We start from the raw sequence: 27162 nt of genomic DNA on the forward strand, positions 1-27162 counted from the left end.
ATGAACTAGCATATTTAAATCTACGGGCTTGCTGTACTTCATTCAGAAGTGTATAAAAGAGTTCATTATATGGCAACTAGAAGAAAAGTTTTAAAAACACTGGTAGTACTAGGAAAGGTAAGTTCGTGGATATCTGTTCAAGACATTAAAAGGCTAAATGTTACATACAAAAACCTATCCACGTGCAGTAAAACTGTATATGGCTGCTTACTTCTTTGTCTTCTTTTCTGCATTTCAGTGCAGTAACTATATCTTGGTAGGGCTGAGTAGGTATTGTCACAGTTTTTATCACTTTGGGTGGTGGTGCAGGAGCCTTAAAAACTCCATCATCTTTTTGATTTGGTTCCTTTGAAGACAGCCTCACCTATTAATAAAGGATTAAATTATTGTTCTAAATAAATATATAAAAATAGTAACAGCTCATCTACCTAGCAAATTTGGCTTAAAAAAAAAAAAGGTGTGAAGAGGCCTCTGAAAGGGCTACTTTAAAATTCTATGCACTACTAAGTAAGACTCACAAAAGAACCACTCAGGAATTCCTTCTGGTCTTTTTTAACCTCACATTTCACACACAATTTGTTATTTGTCTCCAAGATCATTAGAAGGAATAAAGAACCACAATTACACACATAAATAGCATTGATAAAAAGCTAGAACGGGACAAGAAAACCACACAGACAGGCAAGAGAACTTTTAAAGAATCTGTAATTTAGGATATAAATAAATAGCCATAACAAAAGTCTGGTATATAATTACTAATACACACAATGATGATCTTATACTAGTAAATGGAGTTTAATATATTCAACTTAATTAAGAACACAGGGAACTGTACATTAAAATATTTTAGAAAGATCTCTATCCCTAATTTTTTTGTTGTTATAAAGAATTCATTCCTTGACAGCGCCAGATGACTGAGGTGTTACCATTAACTTAGAAGGATTAATCTATGGTCCTCCCAGTTATTCTGAAGAAACTAATTTGATAATCTTTTTCAAATGTGTTTTGAATTGAAAGCTATTACTGGAATACAGGAAAAAGTTCTCTGAATTAATTACTCAAATTAATTTCAAATTAACCACTCAAAGCTACTCTAAGATCTATGTAGGATATAATTTATAATATAGCTCTTAATACAAACTTCAAATATGAAATAATTTACCCTTGAAACACTAAGTACAATAATTCCATTAAGATGTGGGTCAGGAGTAAAAAGTGATCCAATATTTTTTAAGGCTTTTATCTATAAACTAGTAGAGCACCAGAATTTTGATAATCCTGTCCACAATCCTCACTTTTCCAATGAATTAAACTAAAGCCTCTCATTTTAGTGAGGAAGACCAAAATAAACTGTTAAAGATTTTCAAATTCTGAATAAAGATAGCAATGGCTTAAACAAAAATGAAATTAAAAAGTACAGTTCACTTACTGTGGCACTCTGAGGTTTTACTACTGGTGGCCCAGGTAGCTCTTCTGAGTCTGGATGGTTCCAATGTCTGGCATTATATACAGCTTTTGTAGGAGACTAAAGAAATGAGAAAAAGATCAACTGTTTCCTTCTTATTTTCCATCCTTATAAAATTGTCTCATTTAATAAAATAAAAATCACAAAGAATAACTTAAATACATAAACACGTGTCCTAGACAGAGCAGGAGAGAGAACACCTGGCTAGTATTCCCACTGTGCTCCCATGCCTGTGGAGTCACCATGGTATTCTGTATTCTGCCACAGAATCAAAAATTAGTGCTCTGGGCAACTATTACCAATCTGTACTAACTTAGTAATCAATACAGTTAATTCAACATATACTTTATTCCTCATACTACTGATTCAAGCTGCATATTCTTCCAACAATGGAAATAAGACAGCTTATGAAAAGCAATAAAGGGCCATATATATTCATTTTTAAGTGAAACTGTTGGGGCCAGATGACTACCATTACTAAGAAATTTTCAAAATTTTTTAAAAAGTAGTTATGGAATATATACCATATATTACACAACACGGGAATCTAAAGCAGTACTATGTAATAATATATATGATTTCTGCAGCAAAATGTATTCATATTCACATGAATTGGGATAAAGATGTAAACTGCTCCACCTCAGTCAGGTCTGCTGACAAATCAACTTAATATAAATGTAATAAAAATAATTTTCAGTTTTGGGTGCCTGGGTGGCTCAGTCGGTTAAGCGTCTGCCTTCAGCTCAGGTCATGATCCTAGAGTCCTGAGATGGAGTCCCACGTTGGGCTCCCTAATCTCCCTCTCCCTCAGCTTCTCCCTCTCTTTCCCGCTTGTTCTAATAAATAAATAAAAATATATTTTTTAAAAGATTTATTTATTTGAGAGAGCGAGAATGAGAGAGAGAGAGTTCATGAGAGGGGGGAGGGTTAGAGGGAGAAGCAGGCTCCCCGCTGAGCAGGGAGCCCGATGCGGGACTCGATCCAGGGACTCCAGGATCATGATCTGAGCCGAAGGCAGTCGCTTAACCAGCTGAGCCACCCAGGCACCCTAAATAAAAATATTTTTAAAAAGATAAAAAGATGTATGGAGAGATGACTTAAAAAAATAATTTTCAGTTTTAACACTCTGAATTTCAGAATTGAGAATAAAGACCCATAAGCCCCTATAATCAAATCCAAAAAATTAAATCTGTATAAAAAGGGGGCACCTGGGTGGCTCAGTCATTAAATGTCTGCCTTCGGCTCAGGTCACGATCCCATGGTCCTGGGATCGAGCCCCATATCGGGCTCCCTGCTCCGCGGGAAGGCTGCTTCTCCCTCTCTCACTCCCCCTGCTTGTGTTCCCTCTCTGGCTGTGTCTCTTGTCAAATAAATAAAATCTTTAAAAAAAAAATCTGTATAAACACAAAACCCCTCACTTTCTTTTTTTAAAAGATTTTCTTTTTCTTTTTAATTTGACAGAGAGAGAGAGCACACAAGCAGGGGGACTGGAAGGCAGAGGCAGAGGGAGAAGTAGGCAGAGGCAGAGGGACTTGATCCCAGGACCCTGGGATCATGACCTGAGCTGAAGGCAGTCGCTTAACCAACTGAGCCACCCAGGCACCCCCAAAAACCTTCACTTTTTTTTAAAAAAGATTTTATTTATTTATTCGACAGAGAGAGAGAGAGAGCACAAGTAAGCAGAGTGGCAGGCAGAGGGAGAAGCAGGTTCTCTGCCAAGCAGGGAGCCGGACATGGGGCTCGATCCCAGGACCCCAGGATCATGACCTGAGCCGAAGGCAGCCGCTTAACCGACTGAGCCACCCAGGCGCCCCAAAACCCTCACTTTCAAAAGGAGATTGAGACTGAGAACATTTTCCATCCTTTACAAAAGTCATGTTAAATTTTGTCCTTTAAGCTTCATATAAATGGTTTGATCTCCTTAGAGATTTTGTTTATAAGACTATAATAAACTTCACACTTTCAGTACTACATGCAAAAAGTAAGATTAAGAGTACAAGTGGGGAAACATACTTCAAGATAGGCCAAAAGACTACATCAAAAAAGTAACCTTCTTCCCTTACTAGCTGCAGTGAACTAACGTAACTGCAATTAAACATCAAAGTTATCTTTTTTCAAGTACTATCTTTAAAATAACCATGTTGTGACATCAAGAACACAGTCTAAGCTCCAAAAGAACTGGTTTAAGAAAAGATAAAGTTTACATGGATTTGCATAGTAAATGTGTTAGAAAAATCTTAATACTAAAAGGAATCCTACTGTGAAAGTAGGAGCATAAGGTCTCTCACCTGTATTACGTATATAAATCCATTATTCTTATATACCAGGCTTGCATAAAGTGAGGATACATTGGTAATCTAAAGCAATTTATACATCCAGGAAATGACTTGATCAGCCTCTTAAGGCACAACCACATAAAGCAGAATCAACATAAACTTTAAAACCTAGCTCCCTATTCCTTTCTGCTTTTCTCTAACATCAGCTATATAATCCATATGCCTGCTAGCTGTTAGATACCTCATTTAAGCAACTTCTAATACCCAAAGCACACTCAAGAGCCCAGGAAGATCAAGGACATCTGGAAAGGTGCCTCAAAGCTCAAGTGCTTTATTTATTTTTAAAAAGCATTGATACAGGGTGCCCGGGTGGCTCAGTCAGTTAAGCATCTGCCTTCGGCTCAGGTCATGATCCCAGGGTCCTGGGAATGAGTCCCAGGTAAGGCTCCCTGCTCAGCGGGGAGTCTGCTTCTCCCTCTCTCTCTCTCCCTCTTCCCCACTCGTCCTCTCTCTCAAATAAAAATCTTTTAAAAAAATGAATAAAAAAATAAAAAAGCACTGATTGGGGGGGAACACACACACACAAAATTGATGTCCAGTAATAATCTTCTGGATAATAAGGTTATTCTGATTCCACGGGTAACAAAATAGCAGAGCAAGTCAAGGGTCTAAATTAACTAGACCCCCTTCCAGTTAACTGTGAGTGGCAATATAACTAACAATTAACAAAGCAGACTTACAAACCAGATGATCTGTATTAAAATGCAGATAAACAGTGAGCTCTACTACTTGCTACTCAACATTTTACTCATCTGTAAAATGGGGTTAGTAATAGTACCTACTACAAAGGGTTGTTGTGAGGATTAAATAAATATATGTAAAACACAGAAGAGTGCCTGAAAGAGTATGTGCTCTACAAGTATTAATTATTATGGGTAACACTACTACTAATAGTTATGTATTGATGTGTAATTCTGAGTCTAGCATCTTCATAAGAAAACTGGAGTATGTGGTCTACCTAACAGAGGACTGCAATAAACAAATGAAATAACTGACATGAAAACATGCTATTAGCAAGTATTATTATTAGAAAAATCAGACTAGGATACATTGTTCTAACTCATTTCAAAAGTCTTTGAACAAAATAATATCATTGATGACTACAGATGGAAAAATCCTCAATACTAGAAAACTGAATTCAATAGCACACTGAAAGGATATACACCATGACCAAGTGGGATTTATCACTGGGATGCAAGGAAATTCAATATGAAAACCAACCAATGTGATACATCACATTAACAGAATGGATAAAATTCTGTCCATCAAGACAACTGGTACAGAAAAAGCATTTGACAAAATTCAACACCCTTTCATAATAAAAATACTCAACAAACTCGGAATACAAGAAAATTACCTAAACATAATAAAGGTCACATATTAAAAGCCCAGAACTAATATCATCCTCAACAGTGAAAAACTGAAAGCTTTTCCTTTAAGATCAGTAATAAGGCAATGATGGCCGCTCTCACAACTTCTATTTAACATAGTACTAGACATACCAACAAAAGCAATTAAGCAAGAATCAGAAATAAAAGGTATCCAAAATGGAAAAGAAGTTAAAATTTTATCAGTTCACAGATGACATGATTGTGTATACAGAAAACTCAGAAGATTCTACCAAAAAAACCCCATTAGAATAAATATATTCCACTAAAGTTGTATGATATAAAAATCAACATACAAAAGTCAACTGCATTTCTATACAACTAACAAAGAACAATCCAAAAAGAAAATGAAGAAAATCCCATTTACAGTAGCATCAAAAAAAAACAAAAAAGAAACCTTAAGAATAAACTTAACTAAGGAAGCAAAAGACTACACTGACAGGTACAAAACACTACTAAAAAAAATTAGATACAAATAAATGGAAAGACATCTTGTGTTCATGGATTTTAAGGCTTAATACTGTTAAAATGGCCATATTACCCAACAGGATTCACAGGTTCAATGCAATTCCTATCAAAATCCCAATCGCATTCTTTTTTTTTTTTAAAGATTTTATTTATTTATTTGACAGAGAGAGACACAATGAGAGAGGGAACACAAGCAGGGGAGTGGGAGAGGGAGAAGTAGGCCTCCCTCGGAGCACGGAGCCCGATCCCAGGACCCTGGGATCATGACCTGAGCCGAAGTCAGACTCTTAACGACTGAGCCACCCAGGCGCCCCCCAAATTGTATTCTTTACAGAAAAAGAAAAAAATGAACCTAAAATTCATATGGAATCACAAAAGACAATGAATTGCCAAAACAATCTTCACAAAAAAACTAGAGGCCTCACACTTCCTGGTTTCAAAACACATTATAAAGCAACAGTAATCAAAACAGTAGGGAACTGGGGCATAAAAGATATAGAGACCAATGGAACAAAACAGAGAGCCCAGAAATAAATCTACATATATATGGTCAAATGATCGTCACCAAGGGTGCCAAAACTACAAAATGGGGATAGTCTCTTCAACACATGGTGCTGGGAAAACCAGGTATCACATGCAAAAGAATGAAACTGGACCATTATCTTACACCATATACAAAAATCAACTCAAAATGGATTAAAGATTTAAACATAAGACCTGAAAATGTAAAATTCCTTGAAGAAACCATGGGAGAAAAGTTATGTTAATAGTAGTCTTAGAAATGACTTCTTGCATATGACACCAAAAGCACAAGCAATAAATGCATACATAGACAAGTAGGACATCAAACTAAAAAGTTTCCTTCTGCACAGTAGAGGAAACAAGAGTAAAAAGGCAAACTACAAATGGGAGAAATATTTGCAAGCCATATACTTAATAAGGGGTCACTACCCAAAGTATATAAGGAACACCTACAATTCAATAGCAAAATAAAACAAAAAATGATTAATAGACAAAGGACTTGAATAGAAATTTCTCCAAAGAAGACAAACAAAGAGTCACAGGTATATGAAAAGATGCCTGACATCAGTAATTGTAAGTGAAATATAAGTCAAGGAGCCCCTGGGTGGGTCAGCAGGTTAAGCGTCTTTCAGTGCAGGTCGTGATCCCAGGGTCCTGGGATCAGCTCCGCATCTGGCGCCCTGTTCAGCAGAAAGTCTGCTTCTCCCTCTTCCTCTGACTCTCCCCCCTGCTTGTGCTCTCTCTCTCTCAAATGAATAAATAAAAAATCTTAAAAAAACAAGCAAGGGCATCTGGGTGGCTCAGTTGGTTAAGCGACTGCCTTCGGCTCGGGTCATGATCCTGGAGTCCCAGGATCGAGTCCCGCATCGGGATCCCTGCTCAGCAGGGAGTCTGCTTCTCCCTCTGACCCTCCCCCCCTCATGCTCTCTATCTCATTCTCTCTCTCAAATAAATAAATAAAATCTTTAAAAAAAAAAAAAAAAAAAGACAAGCAAAAAAAAGTGATGGGGTGCCTGGATGGCTCAGTAGGTTAAGCCTCTGCCTTCAGCTCAGGTCACAATCCCAGAGTCCTGGGATCGAGCCCCACGTCGGGCTCTCTGCTCAACGGGGAGCCTGCTTCTCCCTCTGCCTACTGCTCCCCCTGCTTGTGCTCTGTCAAATAAATAAAATCTTACAAAAAAAAAAAAAAAAAGGGAAACTAAGTCAAAATCATAATGAAATATTACTTCACACCCATTAGAATGACCACTATCAAAAAGAACAGAAAATAACAAGTGTTGGCAAGGATACAGAAAAAGTGGAACTCATGTTACACTGCTGGTGGGAATTCAAATAGTGCAGCCACTATGGAAAACAGTATAGAGGTTCCTCAAAAAAGAACTATCCTATGACCCAGCAATTCTACTTCCGGGTATTCATCAAAAAAAAAAAAAAGAAAGAAAAGAAATCAGGATCCTGAAGAAATTTGCACTCTCATGGTCACTGCAGTATTATTCACAACAGCCAAAAGATGGAAACAAACCTAACTATCAAAAGATGAATGGATAGGGGCACTTGGCTGGCTCTGTCAGTAAAGCATGTGACTCTTGATCTCAGGACTCTAAGTTCAAGCCCCCCCACTGGGTGCAGAGATTACTTAAAAACAAAACAAAACAAAACAAAAATGGGCACCTGGTTCAGTGGGTTAAACGTCTGACTTTGGCTCAGGTCATGATCTCGGGGTCCTGGGATCAAGGCCCCCATCCGGCTCCCTGCTCAAGAAGGAGTCTGCTTCCATGTATCATATGACCTCACTGATATGAGGAATTCTTAATCTCAGGAAACAAACTGAGAGTTGCTGGAATGGGGGGTGAGGTGGGAGGGATGGGGTGACTGGGTGATAGACACTGGGGAGGGTATGTGCTCTGGTAAGCTCTGTGAATTGTGCAAGACTGTTGAATCTCAGATCTGTACCTCTGAAACAAATAATGCAATATATGTTAAGGAAAAAAAAAAAAGAAGATAGCAGGAGGGGAAGAATGAAGGGGGGGTGGTGCCTGGGTGGCTCAGTCGGTTAAGCGGCTGCCTTCGGCTCAGGTCATGATCCCAGGGTCCTGGGATCAAGCCCCGCATCGGGCTCCCTGCTCGGTGGGGAGCCTGCTTCTCCCTCTCCCTCTGCCTGCCTCTCTGCCTACTTGTTCTCTCTCTCTCTGTCAAATAAATAAATAAAATCTTAAAAAAAAAAAAAAAAAAGAATGAAGGGGGGAAATCGGAGGGGTAGACGAACCATGAGAGATGATGGACTCTGAAAAACAAACTGAGGGTTCTAGAGGGGAGGGGGGGTGGGAGGATGGGTTAGCCTGGTGATGGGCATTAAAGAGGGCACGTTCTGCATGGAGCACTGGGTGTTATGCACAAACAATGAATCATGGAACACTACATCTAAAACTAATGATGTAAAGTATGGGGATTAACAGAATAAAAAAAAAAAGAAAGGAGTCTGCTTCTCCCTCTGCCCCCCAACCCAGCTTGTGCTCACACTATTTCTCAAATAAATAAATAAAATCTGTTTTAAAAATCATTCAGAAAGGGGCGCCTGGGTGGCTCAGTGGTTAAGCATCTGCCTTCAGCTCAGGTCATGGTCTCAGGGTCCTGGGATTGAGCCCCACATCATGCTCCCTGCTCAGCGGGAGGCCCACTTCTACCTCTCCCACTCCCCGTTTGTGTTCCTGCTCTCACTGTGTCTCTCTCTGTCAAATAAATAAAATCTTAAAAAAAAAAAAAATCATTAAGAAAGATGAATGGCTAAATCCATAAAAGAACATATGATATATCCATACAATAAACTATTATTCTGCCATAAAATATAAGGAAATCCTATCATATGCTAGAACATGTATAAACCTTTAGAATGTTATGCTAAATGAAGTAAACTAATCACAGGACTAATATAGCATGATTCCACTTATAGGAGAAACTCAAAAAGAGAAAGCAGGGTAGTTGTCAGGGGCTTGGGGGAGGGGGTAATAGGGGGCTGCTGCTATTCAATGCATACAAAAAATCATACAACAGGAAAAAGCTCTAGAGATGCGTTGTACAACATTGTGCTTACAGTTAACAATACTGTACTGCACACTTAGAAATTTCCTAAGAGGGGAGATTCCATGTTTTGTTTTTTACCACACTAAATTTTTTCAAAAAGCCCGTAAAGCCTAACAGTATACAGAATAACCGAATAACTTATGTTAAAAGGACATATTCAATGAACTGTTTACTCAGTTGAACAAAGCAATTTAGTAATACTGTTATTTTAAAAGGTTTTGATGTTTTACTATTTTAATGCTTACCTAAAAAAGTGGATCCAATTAGAACTTTTCCTTGACTATTACTTCAAATTCCACATGGTTAATATATGGTTTATTATAAGGAGGGGAGGAGATGAAGATACATCCTACTATCTAAAAATTAAAATAAGGGGGACGCCAGGGTGGCTCAGTAGGTTTAGCGTCTGCCTTTGGCTCAGGTCATGATCCCAGAGTCTTGAGATCGAGTCCCACATCGGGATCCTTGCTTGGCAGAGAGCCTGCTTCTCCCTCAACCTGCTCTGCCTGCCGCTCCCCCTGCTTGTGCTCTCTCTCTGACATAAAAATAAATAAAATCTTTAAAAAAAAAAAATTAAAGGGCGCCTGGGTGGCTCAGTTGGTTAAGCGACTGCCTTCGGCTCAGGTCATGATCCTGGAGTCCCGGGATCGAGTCCCGCATCGGGCTCCCTGCTCTGCGGGGAGTCTGCTTCTCCCTCTGACCCTTCCCCCTCTCATGCTCTCTATCTCATTCTCTCTCTCAAATAAATAAATAAAATCTTTAAAAAAAAATTAAAATGAGGGGCACCTGGGTGGCTCAGGTGTTAAGCGTCTGCCTTCGCCTCAGGTCATGATCCCAGGGTCCTGAAATCAAGCCCCACATCGGGCTCCCTGCTCTGCGGGAAGCCTGCTTCTCCCTCTCCCACTCCCCCTGCTTATGTTCCCTCTCTCGCTGTGTCTCTCTCTGTCAAATAAATAAATAAAATCTTTAAAAGTAAATAAATAATAAAAATGAAAATGAAAAGTAACATCTGGATATGGTGTGCACGCAGATACACAAGGGGCGAGGCTGGGTAAGAAGAATGACAATGACTGACTCTTGAGCTCTTTATAAATATCATTCCAAATTCCACATGCTTCTAAGTGAATTGTGTATGAAGACTATATAAAAAATACTGTGTCATATGCTAAGGTCACTTAGTGAAAGTGACTGTGTACAGTATCTGCAAATACACCATTTAGTAATCAACTTTCCATGGAAGATGAAAATCATCCTTATCATTCAGCAACCTAGCTAAGTTTTAACCAAGTCATTCTGATTGCACCATTACACTAGGCTTACCTTTAATCTTGTTAATTTTATTCTGGTTTAAAAAGGAGACATATCACATTAACCAAATCCCTTAATTTTTCTCAGTGCTAAAATATTTGTGTATTCTGTTTGCTCTAATATAATCTAATGAGAAGAGTATTTAGAATAAAGTAAGTAAGAAAGCTCCTTATACAAACATTCTAAAGATTTGGAATTATTTTAGCATATTTCAGTCCTAGTAATCTTAAACCTATTATTCTCTTCTATTCAATTCTCCAGGGGCATGACAAACAAGAAAAACCCCAAGTACAACACTCTATTACATGCCAGTAACAGACGTATGGAGCATTTATCCATGAGAGAGAACCCAGTTTCTATGAGAACAATGAATAAAAATTGGGTTTTTACAATTTTAATGCCGAGGCCATGCTTAACAGATTGGCTTATTGAATCACAATTATAAAACAGAGGAAAGAAGAATTCCTTCACCAAAAGCTAAGAAGAAATGACAATATTATGCTATCCTTCATTGAGCTGGCTCCTAAAAGGGAAAAAAATTGGAATAACCGCTTTTAAGCCATACGAATTTTTTTAACAGTACCAAATTTATTTCTGAGTTTTAAAGAAGACTATGTACTAAATGAGGATAAATATAGTAAGCTGATTAGAATTCATCTAGCCTTACCCACACAAGGATATCATGAGAGCAGAACAGCACTCTTACCAGTAATTCAATCAGCATGTTCTACAACTAAATGAGTTCTTAAAGAAATTGTTAATGTGGCTACACTGAGACACAGATTATTGCATTGATGACAATGAGACCTGTAACATTTTCTGTTGGGCTCATGGCCGTAGAGTGGAAGTAACAAGACTTCTTAGTATTAGAAACAATTAAGGATAATACTTTTAGATCACTTGCCAAATAGCAATCAGTGTACAATTTGATTTCTAGAGCCCTAAAGAAATTGGTTCCCAAAGAGTACAGGTGGAGAATTTTTGAAGTATGTCCATATTCAAGTAGAGATCAAAGAAGCCCAACCAAAAGAACTCTGGACTGACAGTGACAACTGGATTGAACTAAAGTTCTTTTTAAAAGGGCTATTTTGAAGATTATGATTCTAACTTTGAAGGAACTATGGTGATAAGCAGTGGAAGGAATCACATGTACAATTCCTTAAAAATTTATTGACTTAAAAAAAAAGTTACAAAGAGGGGTGCCTGAGTGGCTCAGTCGTTAAGCATCTGCCTTCGGCTCAGGTCATGATCCCGGGGTCCTGGGATCAAGCCCTGCATCGGGCTCCCTGCTCTGCGGGAGGCCTGCCTCTCCCTCTCCCACTGCTCGTGTTCCCTTTCTCGCTGTGTCTCTGTCAAATAAATAAATCTTTAAAAAAAAAAAAAGGTTACAAAGAGTTTTTAAAAAGATGGGTAGCAGAAGTAGAGGGAGTTTGAGGGAAAAAGTTTTACCAAGATGAGGATAACTTTTGGCTCTTTAGAACTTTCTTTTAATTATCTATATAATCTCAAATTGTCCCACCCTGTGACAAAAAAACCCTTAAATAAATTTTCATAATTTGTTAAATATTCAAATTATTAAATTATTTAAGGGAAAAATGCAGACATCCCTAAACTAAAATCAAGAATTTACTGCTAAGAACAAGACATTTAGAATAGGTTAATACAGAATAGGTTAATACAGAGCACTACACAGAGAATGTAATCCACAGGTACAAGAGAGAAAGAGCTGAAAATCTTTTCTGCCTGCTTTTATTAAACTCCACAAAAAACCTTTTAAAGAAATCGGCTGCTATTTTTATGAAAAAATTGTTAACTCCTACCTACATGAAGAACAATGCATACTACCATTCAGCTGTTTGTGAGTATAACTTCAAAAGTATAATTGGTAGCAACCATTTTATAGAAGGCCATTGCCACATCAGAATTTGAAATAACATAATTTGAGTATAAACTATAAAATATCCAGATGATAAAGTATAAATTCAACACCTGGCACTTTATGAAAACTAATACAACTTAGCCTACAATTCAACTATTAAAAATACTAGAATATATATGGAACTAATGAATCATTGAACACTACATCAAAAACTAATGATGGCTAACATAGTAAAAAGGTAAGTAACAGACCTGTATCCCTAAAACAAATAATACATTATATGTTATTTAAAAAAAAAAAAGACCAAAAAATAAATAAAATAAAATACAAGAATGAACCACAATGAAAATATCAGCTAAAATAGGCATCAGGTTTTACAACTAAAAATGCCATTAAGTATATAATGGACCAGTTGAAAAGAAAAGCTGTGGGGCGCCTGGGTGGCTCAGTCATTAAGCGTCTGCCTTCGGCTCAGGTCATGATCCCAGGGTCCTGGGATGAAGCCGCGCATCGGGCTCCCTGCTCCGCGGGAAGCCTGCCTCTCCCTCTCCCACTCCCCCTGCTCGTGTTCCCTCTCTTGCTGTGTCTCTCTCTGTCAAATAAAATAAATAAAATCTTTAAAAAAAAAAAAAAGAAAGAAAGAAAAGCTGTAAATATCTTGATACCCGTGGCTAGAGAATATTCATTTTCCCCTTCTTTTTCTATTAAGAATACGTAGCTGGACACATGACTAAGTCCTAGTCAATGAAGTGTGAAGAGAAGCACAATATACCTTGTGGGTCCTGGCCTTCTAGGGATGGGTCGCTACCTAATCTTCCCGTTCATTCTATACTCTTTAATAGTGCAGACATGATAGAACATTACCACAGAGGAAGCTGGACTCTTGACAACACAGCAACTTGAAATCAGTCCAGAGATAAACAGACAAGGACTGGTAAGCCCGAGAAAAAGAAGCTACCTATTTAGAAACTTACTTGGGATTTCTTTTATATTAGCTAAGCCAAATCCTAAAATAAAAACATGTGAATAATCTGCAACTGAAAGTAGGACCCAATAATTACAGAGACGTGAATATACAAAATTTTCCCAACACTGTATTTGTATATTTATATAACCTACACATACGTAACTACAATTTAAGGGATGTACAAAACATGTAAGAGAATGGAGGAAGAAAGAAACTAAGGAAAAAATACAATCTAAACCCAACTTAAAAAAAAAATTATATTATGAGGATAAATCCACAGAGTGATTTCCAAGGATTATTACCAAATGAAAAAAAGCAAAGTACAAAAAAGCATACAGAGGCTACCTTTTATATAAGAAGGAACAAAAATAAGAAAATTTGTGCTTATTTTTAAAAAGGAAATATGGGCGCCTGGCTGGCTCAGTCAATAGAGCATGCAACTCTTGATCTCAGGGTTGTGAGTTCAAGCCCCACAATGGGTATGGAGTCTACTTTTAAAAAATACATATATACAGGGATGCCTGAGTGGCTCAATTCGGCTAGGTGTCTGCCTTCGGCTCAGGTCATGTTCCCAGGGCCCTGGGATCGAGTCCCACATCGAGTCCCCTTTGTCTGCCACTCCACCTGCTTGTGCTCACTCTCTCTCTCTCTGACAAGTGAATAAATAAAATCTTTAAAAAAAACCCATACATACATACATAAAATAAAAAGGAAAAACAGGCAGGATAAAGCAGAAAAGAGTGAAGTTGGTTCCCTACAAAGGGTGGGTGATAGGCTGGAACATATCTCAATGAAGTGACTCTTCACTGAACTTTATGTATATTTGTGACTTTTGGAAGCATATTAATGTTGTAAATATGCAAAAAACAAATCAGTAAGAATGAAGGGGAAAAAAACCTAAAACTGAAAGCAAGTCAGAACAAATAAACCCATTCATAATTCAAATGAACAGCAAACACTGAAGACAAGACAGAAAGACAGACTAAGAGGCAGGCAGACAGAACCAATCTAAGCAACTTACAAACACATTATTGCACCTGATAACCCTCAGTGGGTAGCTGCATAGGGTGGAGCAAGTGCAGGATTGCAAAAACAAAAAAAATTAAACAAAATCCTGAACACATTAATTATAATAGAATGGACAAAGCAATTTTCTATTTTAGGTGTATTATAGGTTTGAGTAAATGTGTTGATGTTGCTAAAGTCAAGGTTAAGAGATAAGGCAAGAAAGAACCCTGCAGAGATAGTTTAGCATTAGAGATAGTGTGAACTCATGATTTCTAGAATAGGTATGTGCATATGCAGAAACCTATACGTGGATGTGATTCATATGCATATACATGCATGTTTCCTACTGCTATCTGCTAAAAGGGTCAAGAAGCAATGAGCACATCTAGTACCCAGATCTTGGTCTCTAAATACCATACCCCACACAGAATGGGGACTCATCAGAGAACGGGCCCGATTCCAGGGCTAGAGCAGAGGTACAAGATGAACCTGGAACACTGTATTCTGCCAGAAATAAGGAAGTGCTCACAGAAGGCGGCATGTCATAGGTACAAGAGAGCCAGCATTAAGAGGCCAAATCAGGACAAATTAGTTCCAAAATAAGTAATGAATTATGAACCACTAAAAAAGAGTGAGAGGGACACCTAAGTGGCTTAGTCAATTAAGCATCTGACTCTTGATTTTGGCTCAGGTCATGATCTCGGGGTTGTGGGATAGAGCCCTGCACTGGGCTCCGCGCTCAGCGCAGAGTCTGCTTGAGATTCTCTCCTCCCTCTGCCCCTCTCCCCACTTTGCATGCTCTCTCTCCAATAAAAAAATAAAATCTTTAAAAGAGAGAGAGGGGGGCACCTGGGTAGCTCAGTCATTAAGCGTCTGCCTTCAGCTCAGGTCGCAATCCCAGGGTCCTGGAATCGAGCCCCGCGTCGGGCTCACTGCTCAGCGGGAAGTCTGGTTCTCCTTCTCCCACTCCCCCTGCTTGTGTTCCCTCTCTCGCTCTGTCAAATAAATAAAATCTTTAAAAAAAGAGATTCATCAGTCCATACTGATAAAAGGAAAATTAAAAAGGGGGAAAAGGGTGGGCTCATGCCTATAGCAGTGTTGAGAACTAACTGGTGAATGTGGAGGGAGTAGGAGAGATGGAAAATGATTATTTTGCAACCAGCACAGTAAACACTGGATCATGAAAGAATCATCCTGTATACTAAATCTAAGAGTATAGTGTAATGAAAAATAGGGTATTTGAATAGTTTTAAAGTATCTCTTCAAAGACTGCTTTTTAGTTGGAAGGAAAAAAACAGTTACTACACTGTAGAGGAATAGACAAGCCCTTGACTGGATGATCATAATGAACATCCTCCAGATGTGATACACTGAGAATACATCATCACTTACGCAGTATCCGCCCTAGAATGAGTAACTTGAATACAATCAAGAGAAACTTGAGACTAAACCAAAATGAGGTGCTTTTTTTTAAAGGTAAGGGGATGTCACTGTTATAAAAGACAAGGATTATGGAAATATTCCAGGTAGAGGAGACTAAAGAGATACAACAGCTAAATAAAATACCTCACCCTAGACTGGATCCTGTACCAGAAGAGGAGAAAATGCTACAAAGGACATTACTGGGTCAAGTGACAAAACTGAAACAAGAGATTACATAAAAATATTGGAACCATGTAAAATTTACTGCAGTTTGATTACCACAGATGGGAACCTGTAATTGACTAGGAAATACACACTGTATTTAAGGGTAAAAGGCTATGATATACATAACTTACCTTTAAATATTCAGGGAAAAAAAAAATCGAGAATGCATGTATATGGGTATACACACATAAGAAGAGAATAAATGAAAAAAGATAATCAGGATAAGGAGTGTTCTTTGTACTATTTTATTTTTGCAACTCTTCTGTAATTTTGAAAATATTTCCAAATAAAAACTATCTTTAAAAATTTAAGTTCTTGGAGAGCCTGGATGGCTCAGTCAGTTGGGTGTCTGCCTTTGGCTCAGGTCATGATCCCTAAGTCCTGGGATCGAGCCCCGAGTCCGGCTCTGCTCAGCTGGGAGTCTGCTCCTCCCTCTGACCCTACCCGTCTCATCCTTTCTCTCACTCTCTCTCAAATAAATAAAATATTTAAAAAATAATTAAATAAAGATGAAAATTTAAGTTGTTTTAGAAAACTTATAAAATAGAAAAGGTAGAAATCTTTTATCGTTCTATCAGTTAATATTTTAATTTCCACGAAGCAACTATATCAAATGCAGACAAGATTAAAGAAAGAAACCAGGGTGCCTGGGTGGCTCAATTGGTTAAGAAACTGCCTTTGGCTCAGGTCATGACCCCAGGGTCCCGGGATTGAGCTCCGCATCAGGCTCCTGGCTCTATTCCTTACTGTTTCTTAACATAGTTTCCTCATTTATTTTCAACCTGGTTCTACCAAATTTCTATCTGTACACTTTCTCAAATGTTTTTTATACGGGCAACATAGAATCCTAACTAAGCATAAATAGACACAATTGTATTTCAATTTAATAGGAAATTCCAGATCAAGTCAAGTTAAAAGTAAGGCAAGAGGGCCCCTGGGTGGCTCAGTTGGTTAAGCGACTGCCTTCGGCTCAGGTCATGATCCTGGAGTCCTGGGATCGAGTCCCGCGTCGGGCTCCCTGCTCAGCGGGGAGTCTGCTTCTCCCTCTCCCGCTCCCCCCTCTTGTGCTCTTTCTCTCTCTCACTCTCTCAAATGAATAAATAAAATCTTTAAAAAAAAAGTAAGGCAAGAAAACAAGAGACAGAAACAAGAATGGATCATTAGTTTCAGAGGCAATCCTTATATTAAGGGAAAAAAAGGGTGTAGAACATAATGATTATCATAACACATATATGAATCTAGGGTTTCCATTTCTGGATATGATGTAACAGGGACAAATTTCACTTTTCCATCTGAAAATAACAAATTGTGGACAAAATCTATGAAACCGTTTTCAGAAAATGGACATCAGACAGCACAGCACAATGACCCCTGAGAAGGCAAAAATATGAAGTCCTGTAATTGCCTGAGTTTCCAGGCAATGACACAGGAAGGAAGAATTCACAGTTCAACCAGTAGCAGTCTCTCTCACTGAGATGGAACCAGGAAGATGAAGGTGGCCAGCCTGTAGAGCACAGTACAGAGGAGAAAGCTACTCAAAGTTCTTTGGATATACAGAGAGTCCCCATCAAATATGTAGTGAGTAATGATGAGCAAATGTGTGAAAAAGTACCTGAGGCAAGGGAATGAACTTCCCCCAGAAGAGCAAGGAAACAATCCCTAGACCGTTCTTTCCCAGAGCTGCAAAAAGTTTATGTTCCCATTAGCCACAGTGGAAAACCTTGTAATTCAGGGCAATCAGGTGACCCTAAAGGCTCTCACCCACCTAAAATTTAAAAGCCTTGTAAGGATCAAATATAACTTCAATGCATCTCAGAATAAATCAAATCTTTTAGGGACGGCGCCTGGGTGGCTCAGTTGGTTGGGCAACTGCCTTCGGCTCAGGTCATGATCCTGGCAGCTCAGGTCATGATCCTGGCAACTCGGGATCAAGTCACACCTCGGGCTCCCTGCCCTGAGGGAAGTCTGCTTCTCCCTCTGATCCTCCCCCCTCTCATGCTCTCAAATAAATAAAATCTTTAAAACAAAAACAAAAACAAATCTTATAGGGAAATATCCAAAACCCAACAAAGTAAAAGTCTAGGATTCAATAAAAAATAGGCATACAAAGAAGCAGGAAAATTTGACCCATAATAAGAAACAAAACAGATGATAGAATTATCAGACAAGAACATTAAAATAACTGTTAACTATATTCCACATATTTAAGATAAAGGAAACACTGAATATGTTAAGCAGACAATAAAGATATAAAATAGACCTAAACTTTCAGAGATGAAAATTTTAATGGTTGGGATTAATAGCTGACTACACATTGCCAAACAACCTCAAAATGTAATAACAGAAACAATCCAATATGAAACAGAAAAAAACAAAACAAATAGACAAGACTATGGAGAACTTATGGCTACCAGAGGAGAGGTGGTGAGGGAATGCGTGAAATAGGCAAGGGGGATTAAGAGTATACTCATCTCAATAAGCACTGAGTAATGTATAGAATTGTTGAATCATTGTACTGTACACCTGACACTAATATAACACTCTATGTTAGCTATAAGGGAATTAAAACTAAAAAAAAAAACAGATTTTTGATTCATTAAAAAAATAGACATGAAACTTCCCATTCTTGCTTGGAGGATCTAAGTTATTTTGAAGAGATACACAAGCTTCAAATAGAGTTTCTTGACACAACATCCCATAATTACTTTAACTTCATAGTTTCAAGTAAATTGGACCCCTGGGTCCACTTTGCAGCCCAAACCTTGATACTGATCCCTTTACAGGTAACACCGCTTTGCTCTGAGCCTCTCAAAGACTGTTTCACTTAAATTTCACCCAAACTCCCTTATCCCCCCCCAAAATCCCACAAAAACTTTTCTTTGGTAAGATGCCCCATCACTCCTCTGTTGTGCAGTATGCTTTATTGCACTTAAGTCAATAAGCCTGTTTCTGTAAGACTATAGGTTTTACCAGTTGACTTTTGGCTGACTGAGGTAGGACAAGTGTAATTGGAATACCAAAAGGGAGACAGACAGAAGTATCTGAAGAATATCGGCTGAAATTTTCCCAAATTTGATAGGTTTACCAATCATTAAATATTTAATATATACTTAGTACTCAATAAAGATTCCTTGCTAAAAGATACTTCCAAGAATCCCAAAAATAAACATTTATGAACTCCTTCTATATCTCAGACACTGAGAATGTGAAGGTAAAAAAAAAAAAAAAAGGTCACCATCCTCAAAAAATTATACATTTTATGTTAATTTCTGGTCATCATTAGCATGAAGTCATCAGAGTATCAAGAAAACAAAGTCTGGGGGCACTTGGGGGGCTCAGTCGGTTAGGCATCGGACTCTTGACTTCAGCTCATGTCATGATCTCAGGGTCATGGGATGGAGACCTGCAGCAGACTCCATGCTCAGTGGGGAGTCTGCTTAAGATTCTCTCTCCCGGGGCGCCTGGGTGGCTCAGTCGTTAAGCATCTGCCTTCGGCTCAGGTCATGATCCCGGGATCCTGGGATCGAGCCCCACATCAGGCTCCCTGCATGGCAGGAAGCCTGCTTCTCCCTCTCCCACTCCCCCTGCTTGTGTTCCCTTTCTCGCTGTGTCTCTCTCTGTCAAATAAATTAATAAAATCTTAAAAAAAAAAAAAAAAGATTCTCTCTCCCTCTGCTTGCCACCCCCGCCCTACACTCACATGCGTGCACGCACGCTCAACTCTCTAAAATAAATAAATCATTAAAAAAAAAAAGTAGAAAAGAAAGTCTAGTGAGTTTTCTGGATTTCTGAATCCTGATCAACTCTAAATAAAACGTATTACAAAATGGAAAAACAGGGGCCCCTGCGTGGCTCAGTGGGTTAAGCCTTTGGCTCAGGTCATGATCCTGGGGTCCTAGGACTGAGCCCTGCATCAGGCTCCTTGCTCAGTGGGGAGTCTGAGTCTCCCTCTACTCCTTCCCCCTGCTCATGATCTCTCTCCCTCTCAAATAAATTAAATATATACTTTAAAAAATGGAAAAACAAATTCCAAAAAATAAGCACCCTAATATACGCAGGTACACTGTTTGGCAAAGTGTCAAATATATGTCAAAGTTCTCAGCTCTTGATTAACCTATGGCTTCACTGCCTCATTTCAAACTTCATTTTCTGAGAAATAAATTAGAGAAAAATATTTTGAAATTTCAAACGTTAAAGGCACTTGAATGAAAGAAAATGAAAAAGATTAATAGTACTTTCAGTCCTTATTAAAATCCTTCCAGGGGTCCCTAGGTGGCTCAGTTGGTTAAGCCTCTAGAGTCTTGATTTCTGCTCAGGTCATGATCTCAGGTTTGTGAGCTTGAGCCCTGTGCCAGGCTCTGCACTCAGCAGGGAGTCTGCCTGAGATTCTCTCCCTCCCTCTCCCTTTGCCTCTCTCTACAGCTTGCGTGCACACACCCTCTAATAAATCAATCCATCTTTTTTAAAAAAGATTTTATTTACTGTTTTGGGGGGGGAGAGATAAAGAGAGCCGCATGTACAAGCAGAGGATGGGGGGACGGAGAAGCAGACTCCCTACTGAGCAGAGAGCCCAATGGAGGGCTGGATCCCAGGACCTCGAGATCATGACCTGAGCCAAAGGCAGATGCTTACCTGACTGAGCCACCCAGGAACCCCAATAAATAAATCTTTTTAAAAAATATATAAGAAAATACCTTCTAAAAATTAATCAAGAAAATAATTCACATTTTCCTAAGTCTTTACGTTATTCATAGCAACAATTTAAGTACATGATTTACTATTTCAGTTAAATTCTATCTATATAAAAAGATGACGAGGGGCTCCTGGATGGCTCAGTTGGTTGAGCACCTGACTTCGGTTCATGTTATGATCTCGGGGTCCTGGGACTGAGCCCTACGTCTGGCTCTGCGCTCAGCCGGGAGTCGGCTTTGTCCCTCTCCCTCTCCCCCCACTTGTGTTCTCTCTTTCTCAAATAAAATCTTTAAAAAACAAAAGATGACAGATGCTTCTGCTTTGAAATAAACACACTTGAGGAAATAGTAAGACTACCCAAAAGTTTCCATAGGGGGGAAAACATTCTTCCTCACCACAGCCTTTTAAAGACACATTCTTTTTTTAATTCCCAGCACCTAGCACAGTGAAAACCAAGTAGTTCATGTTGCATAAAAACAGGGATGCCTGGATGGTTCAGTCAGTTAAGCATTTGCCTTCGGCTCAGGTCATGACCCCAGGGTCCTGGGATTGAGTCCCGCCCGCATCGGGCTCCTTGCTCAGGCGAGGAGCCTGCTTCTCCCTCTCCCATTCCCCTTGCTTGTGCTCTCTCTGACAAATAAATAAAATCTTAAAAAAAAAAAAAAAAAAAAAAATCACAAAGAAAAGCCAACTAAAACTGAGCCTCTTCCAAATCCTGGCTCAGCCAGAACATGCTCAGCTTCAACAACTCTTTGGATCAGCAACTGAGGAGCTATAAATGGGTAGCTGTGGCTTTTTACTGGTACACTTTGGGCAGTTTCCCTCAATAGCAAACCAATGGCTAGAGTCTCTCCCTCTTTTTTTTTTTTCAGGCTTCGTATCCATCTTTATCTCAGGTTTCTAGTCCAAGAGATACAGTAAATTTCACACTGCCATCTTGATAACTGGATCCCAGGATGGTCAGTGAATCCCCAGACACAGAACAAAGGTAATCGTGGGTAAAACAATTTGATGAAAAAATAAGCTACTTCATGAGAATGAGTTAACTGCTAAGGAAGGATACTGTGAAGGAACATCTGCTCTTGGGTAGGAGGTGGGATTACTTGTCCTTTAAAATCTTTTCAATTGTAAGATTCTGTTTTTAAGTTGACAACCCATATAATTCATTTTATGAAACAAAAAAGTTTATAAAACTATAAAGTTATACTTTAAAACTGCAGCTTTATGTAATCTCAATATATTACAACTAATATATAACCATCATTTACACTGATAATCAAATTTTAATTCGATTACCCAGGAGCCCACTAGCCATTGTCCTACTGAATGACAGAAAAGAAGAAAAAAAAATAAAGTCCAGAATTTCCTTTGAGAGTCAGACAAAAGATAGTGCCAGATGGGCCCAACACTAAACTACAGGAAAATGATAAAAATGAAGATATAAGTATTTGAGAATTGAAACAGAGATTGACAAATTTGGTTAGCTTCATCAGTGACCCAGCAGCAGTCTTAACCAGCAAAATAAGATGGCCAATGTCCCAGGTAAGATATAACCCTCCAAGCACTGAAGGTTAGTTAAGATGATTACATAGATAATACATTAAGAAAGAGCAGAAAGGCAGCAGCTAAATGGAAAGCTAGAAATCAAACAAAAAGCAGGGAAGGCAAAAAATAGATGGATCTAAGTCCATCAGCACATATATGACAACAACAAATAACAATGCAGGGAAACGATACCTAGCTATCAAAAACAGGATGGCAGTTTTTACTTTTTTTTAAAAAGATTTTATTTATTTGAGAGAGAGAGAGAAAGACTGAGAGAAAGAGTGGGAGGAGGGACAGACGGAGAAGCAGTCACTCTGTGGAGCAGGGAGCCCGATGTGGGACTCGATCCCAGGACCCTGGGATCATGACGCAAGCTGAAAGCAGATGCTTAACACGAACTGAGCCACCCAGGTACCCTAGGATGGCATTTTTTAAAAAGGCATCAAAATTAAAAGAAAAGAAAAGAAAAGAAAAAGGCATCAAAATTGCCAAATGACCAATAAAACCATATAGAGAAACAGGCACTTAAATACAGATGTGTTCCAACCTAATTCCTCAAACTCTAATTTTCTCCCTAGCAAGTTACAACTTTTCTAATCATTTCAATTAGATTTTTTTTTTTAAAAAGATTTTATTTATTTGAGAGAGAGTGAGAGAGAGAAAGTGCAGGGGGAAGGAACAGCAGAGGGAGAGAGAGAAGCAGACTCCCGGCTGAGCGTACAGCCCAACGTGGAACTCCACCTCATGACCCTGAGATCATGACCGGAGCCAAAATCAAGAGTCAGGATGCTTAACCAACTGAGCCACCCAAGATGCCCTCAACTACATTGTTACCAGAAGTTTTCTACACCCTTCTCATCGTTCTGCCACGTGTGTTCCCCTAGCCAATCCCCACTCCTGTTATGAACAACCCTTTTCTGTATCCCTGGTTACATACTGGGGAAGATTATTAGAGCAGCATGCTTAAAAAAGTTAATATTTTCTAACATGGAGAGACTGGGAGAGGCAAGAGGGACCTCTTGGCTAGTTGCACTAAAACTGAGGAGATGGCCTGCGTGGTCAGTAAACTGGTTATATACATGAGGATTGAAAAAATACATAAATATGTTGAGGATAATGGAAACCAGATCTCTCGTTGTCAGCAAAGTGAAAATGTGGAAAGGCTAGAATAAAACATGGTGTTGAACTTGAATTAGAGGTATCAGTGTGAATTCATGGTTCTAAATATAGATACAAAATAAGGGTGGGTGTGAGAGAGACAGATGCATATATTTACATGCTTCCTAGCTCTGTGAACTCAAGGCCTAGAAGCAATGACAATGCAGAATAAAGGACCATACCTCATCATCAGACCTTCATTTCTTTGCTTTTACATTTTTTAAAGTTTTATTTATTCAAGTCATCTCTATGCCCAACGTGGGGCTCAAACTCAGGACCCTAGGATCAAGACCTGAGCTAAGATTAAGAGTCGGATGCCTATCCAAATCGGCAAAGAAGTAGTCAAACTCTCACTCTTTGCAGATGATATGACACTTTATGTGGAAAACCCCAAAGACTCCACCCCAAAACTGCTAGAACTCATACAGGAATTCAGTAAAGTGGCAGGATATAAAATCAATGCACAGAAGTCAGTGGCATTCCTATACACCAACAACAAGACAGAAGAAAGAGAAATTAAGGGGTCGATCCCATTTACAATCGCACCCAAAAGCATAAGATACCTAGGCATAAATATAACCAAAGAGACAAAGGATCTGTACTCAGAAAACTATAAAATACTCATGAAAGAAATTGAGGAAGACACAAAGAAATGGAAAAACGTTCCATGCTCATGGATTGGAAGAACAAATATTGTGAAGATGTCAATGTTACCTAGCGCAATCTACACATTCAATGCAATCCCCATCAAAATACCATCCACTTTTTTCAAAGAAATGGAACAAATAATCCTAAAATTTGTATGGAACCAGAAAAGACCCCGAATAGCCAGAGGAATGTTGAAAAAGCAAAGCAAAGCTGGTGGCATCACAATTCCGGACTTCCAGCTCTATTACAAAGCTGTCATCATCAAGACAGTATGGTACTGCCACAAAAACAGACACATAGATCAATGGAACAGAATAGAGAGCCCAGAAATGGACCTTCAACTCTATGGTCAACTCATCTTTGACAAAGCAGGAAAGAATGTCCAATGGAAAAAAGACAGTCTCTTCAACAAATGGTGTTGGGAAAATTGGACAGCCACATGCAGAAGAATGAAACTGGACCATTTCCTTACACCACACACAAAAATAGACTCCAAATGGTTGAAAGACCTCAATGTGAGACAGGAGTCCATCAAAATCCTAAAGGAGAACACAGGCAGCAACCTCTTCGACCTCAGCTGCAGGAACTTCTTCCCAGAAACAATCGCCAAAGGCAAGGGAAGCAAGGGCAAAAATGAACTCTTGGGACTTCATCAAGATAAAAAGCTTTTGCAAAGCAAAAGAAACAGTCAATAAAACCAAAAGACAACTGACAGAATGGGAGAAGATATTTGCAAATGACATATCAGATAAAGGGCTAGTATCCAAAATCTATAAAGAACTTATCCAACTCAACACCCAAAGAACAAATGATCCAATCAAGAAATGGGCAGAAGACATGAACAGATATTTTTCCAAAGAAGACATCCAAATGGCCAACAGACACATGAAAAACTGCTCACTATCACTCGGCATCAGGGAAATCCAAATCAAAACCTCAATGAGATACCACCTCACACCAGTCAGAATGGCTAAAATTAACAAGTCAGGAAATGACAGATGTTGGCAGGGATGCGGAGAAAGGGGAACCCTCCTACACTGTTGGTGGGAATGCAAGCTGGTGCAGCCACTCTGGAAAACAGTATGGAGGTTCCTCAAAAAGTTGAAAATAGAGCTACCATATGATCCAGCAATTGCACTACTAGGTATTTACCCCAAAGATACAAAAGTAGGGATCCGAAAGGGTATGTGCACCCCAATGTTTATAGCAGCAATGTCCACAATAGCCAAACTGTGGAAAGAGCCAAGATGTCCATCGACAGATGAATGGATAAAGAAGATGTGGTAGATATATACAATGGAATATTATGCAGCCATCAAAAGGAATGAGATCTTGCCATTTGCAACGACGTGGATGGAACTGGAGGGTATTATGCTGAGCGAAATAAGTCAAACAGAAAGACATGTATCATATGACCTCACTGATATGAGGAATTCTTAATCTCAGGAAACAAACTGAGGGTTGCTGGAGTAGGGGGTAGGGTGGGAGGGATGGGGTGACTGGGTGATAGACACTGGGGAGGGTATGTGCTCTGGTAAGCTCTGTGAACTGTGCAAGACTGTTGAATCTCAGATCTGTACCTCTGAAACAAACAATGCAATATATGTTAAGGAAAAAAAAAAAGAAGATAGCAGGAGGGGAAGAATGAAGGGGGGAAATTGGAGGGGTAGACGAACCATGAGAGACGATGGACTCTGAAAAACAAACTGAGGGTTCTAGAGGGGAGGGAGGTGGGAGGATGGGTTAGCCTGGTGATGGGTATTGAGGAGGGCACGTTCTACATGGAGCACTGGGTGTTATGCACAAACAATGAATCATGGAACACTACATCTAAAACTAATGATGTAATGTATGGGGATTAACATAACAATAAAAAATTTTAAAAAAAAGAGATGCCTAAAAAAAGAGTTGGATGCCTAACCAACTGAGCCACCCAGGCACCCCTACCAGACCTTTCTTTCTCTTTTTTTTTTTTTTTTTTTAAGATTTTATTTATTTGACACAGAGAGACAGCTAGAGAGGGAACACAAGCAGCAGGAGAGGGAGAAGCGGGCTCCTGGCTGAGCAGGAAGCCCATTGCAGAGCTCGATCCCAGAACCCTGGGATCATGACCTGAGCCAAAGGCAGATGCTTAACGACTGAGCCACCCAGGCGCCCCCAGACCTTTATTTCTAAATACCATTTTCCACTAAAAGAAAACAGGGGTCCTTAGATAAATGGTTGATTCCAAGGCTAAGAAGGTATATGATGAGTACTGAACATTTCAGTATGTCATTAAGTAAAGAAATCTAAGAATTGGACCCATCAAAAGGCAGTTTGAAGAAACATCCAAATGCCAAACCTAAAAATCTGGGCATTGAAAAAATGAAAGTATTATCATTTAAATAACAGTAACAAACAATTGAATAAAACAGGAATCCATGTTCATACTGACATAAAGAAATGAATATATAAATACATTAACACACACAGTCTTAGAGAAAAAGATCTACCTTAAAGTAGAAGGCCAACTGCTAATAACTGTAGAAGGAATGATATAATTAGGAAAAAACATTCAACAACCATCAAAGTAAAAAACTGATTTGGGCAAGAATGAATGTTAAAACTAGTGGGTGAAACTTTGATGAGGAGAGCTGAGGAAATTGACAGACACCAAGGGATCAATTAACATCAATAAGTAATGGTACAAAGTGGCAACTGTGTGCCACCTGATATTATGCAATGAGAATATAGCATCTCTTCTGTGGTATTTCCACCAAACACATAAAATCTAAATCACAACACATACTGAGAGACAACTACAAAACGGTAGATCCTAACTCTGCAAAGATGTCAAAGCCATGGAAAGACTAGGAAAGACAGAGATGTTCCAGATCGAAGGAGAGTAGAGACTTGTCACAACTAACCACAACATGTGATTCTGGACTCGATCATGGGCTCTTTGGGAGGGAGGAGGGTATTTGTTATGCCATAAAGCCATTATTGAGGCAACTGGTAAAATCTGAATGGGATCTGGGGCCTAGAATGTATTACTTTATCAATGTCAAACC

At 38.9% G+C, this 27162-nt stretch overlaps 1 protein-coding gene across 3 annotated transcripts in view; it reads right to left on the minus strand.

The window, feature by feature from the left end:
• Positions 1-27162, minus strand: part of WAPL (WAPL cohesin release factor) — an 88111-nt gene that overhangs the window by 26011 nt on the left and 34938 nt on the right. For all 3 annotated transcript variants that reach the window (XM_045878242.3, XM_045878241.3, XM_045878239.3), the window contains exons 5-6: positions 1430-1525; positions 212-364 (exon numbers count right to left, since the gene is read on the minus strand). In XM_045878242.3, coding sequence (XP_045734198.1) covers positions 212-364; positions 1430-1525 — 249 coding nt within the window. The remainder of the gene's footprint in view (positions 1-211; positions 365-1429; positions 1526-27162) is intronic.

Source organism: Mirounga angustirostris, unplaced genomic scaffold (genome assembly GCF_029215605.1).
Source record: "Mirounga angustirostris isolate CCGP_5_RB_7025 unplaced genomic scaffold, mMirAng1.0.hap1 SCAF_6, whole genome shotgun sequence".
In the NCBI taxonomy this organism is placed as follows: domain Eukaryota; kingdom Metazoa; phylum Chordata; class Mammalia; order Carnivora; family Phocidae; genus Mirounga; species Mirounga angustirostris.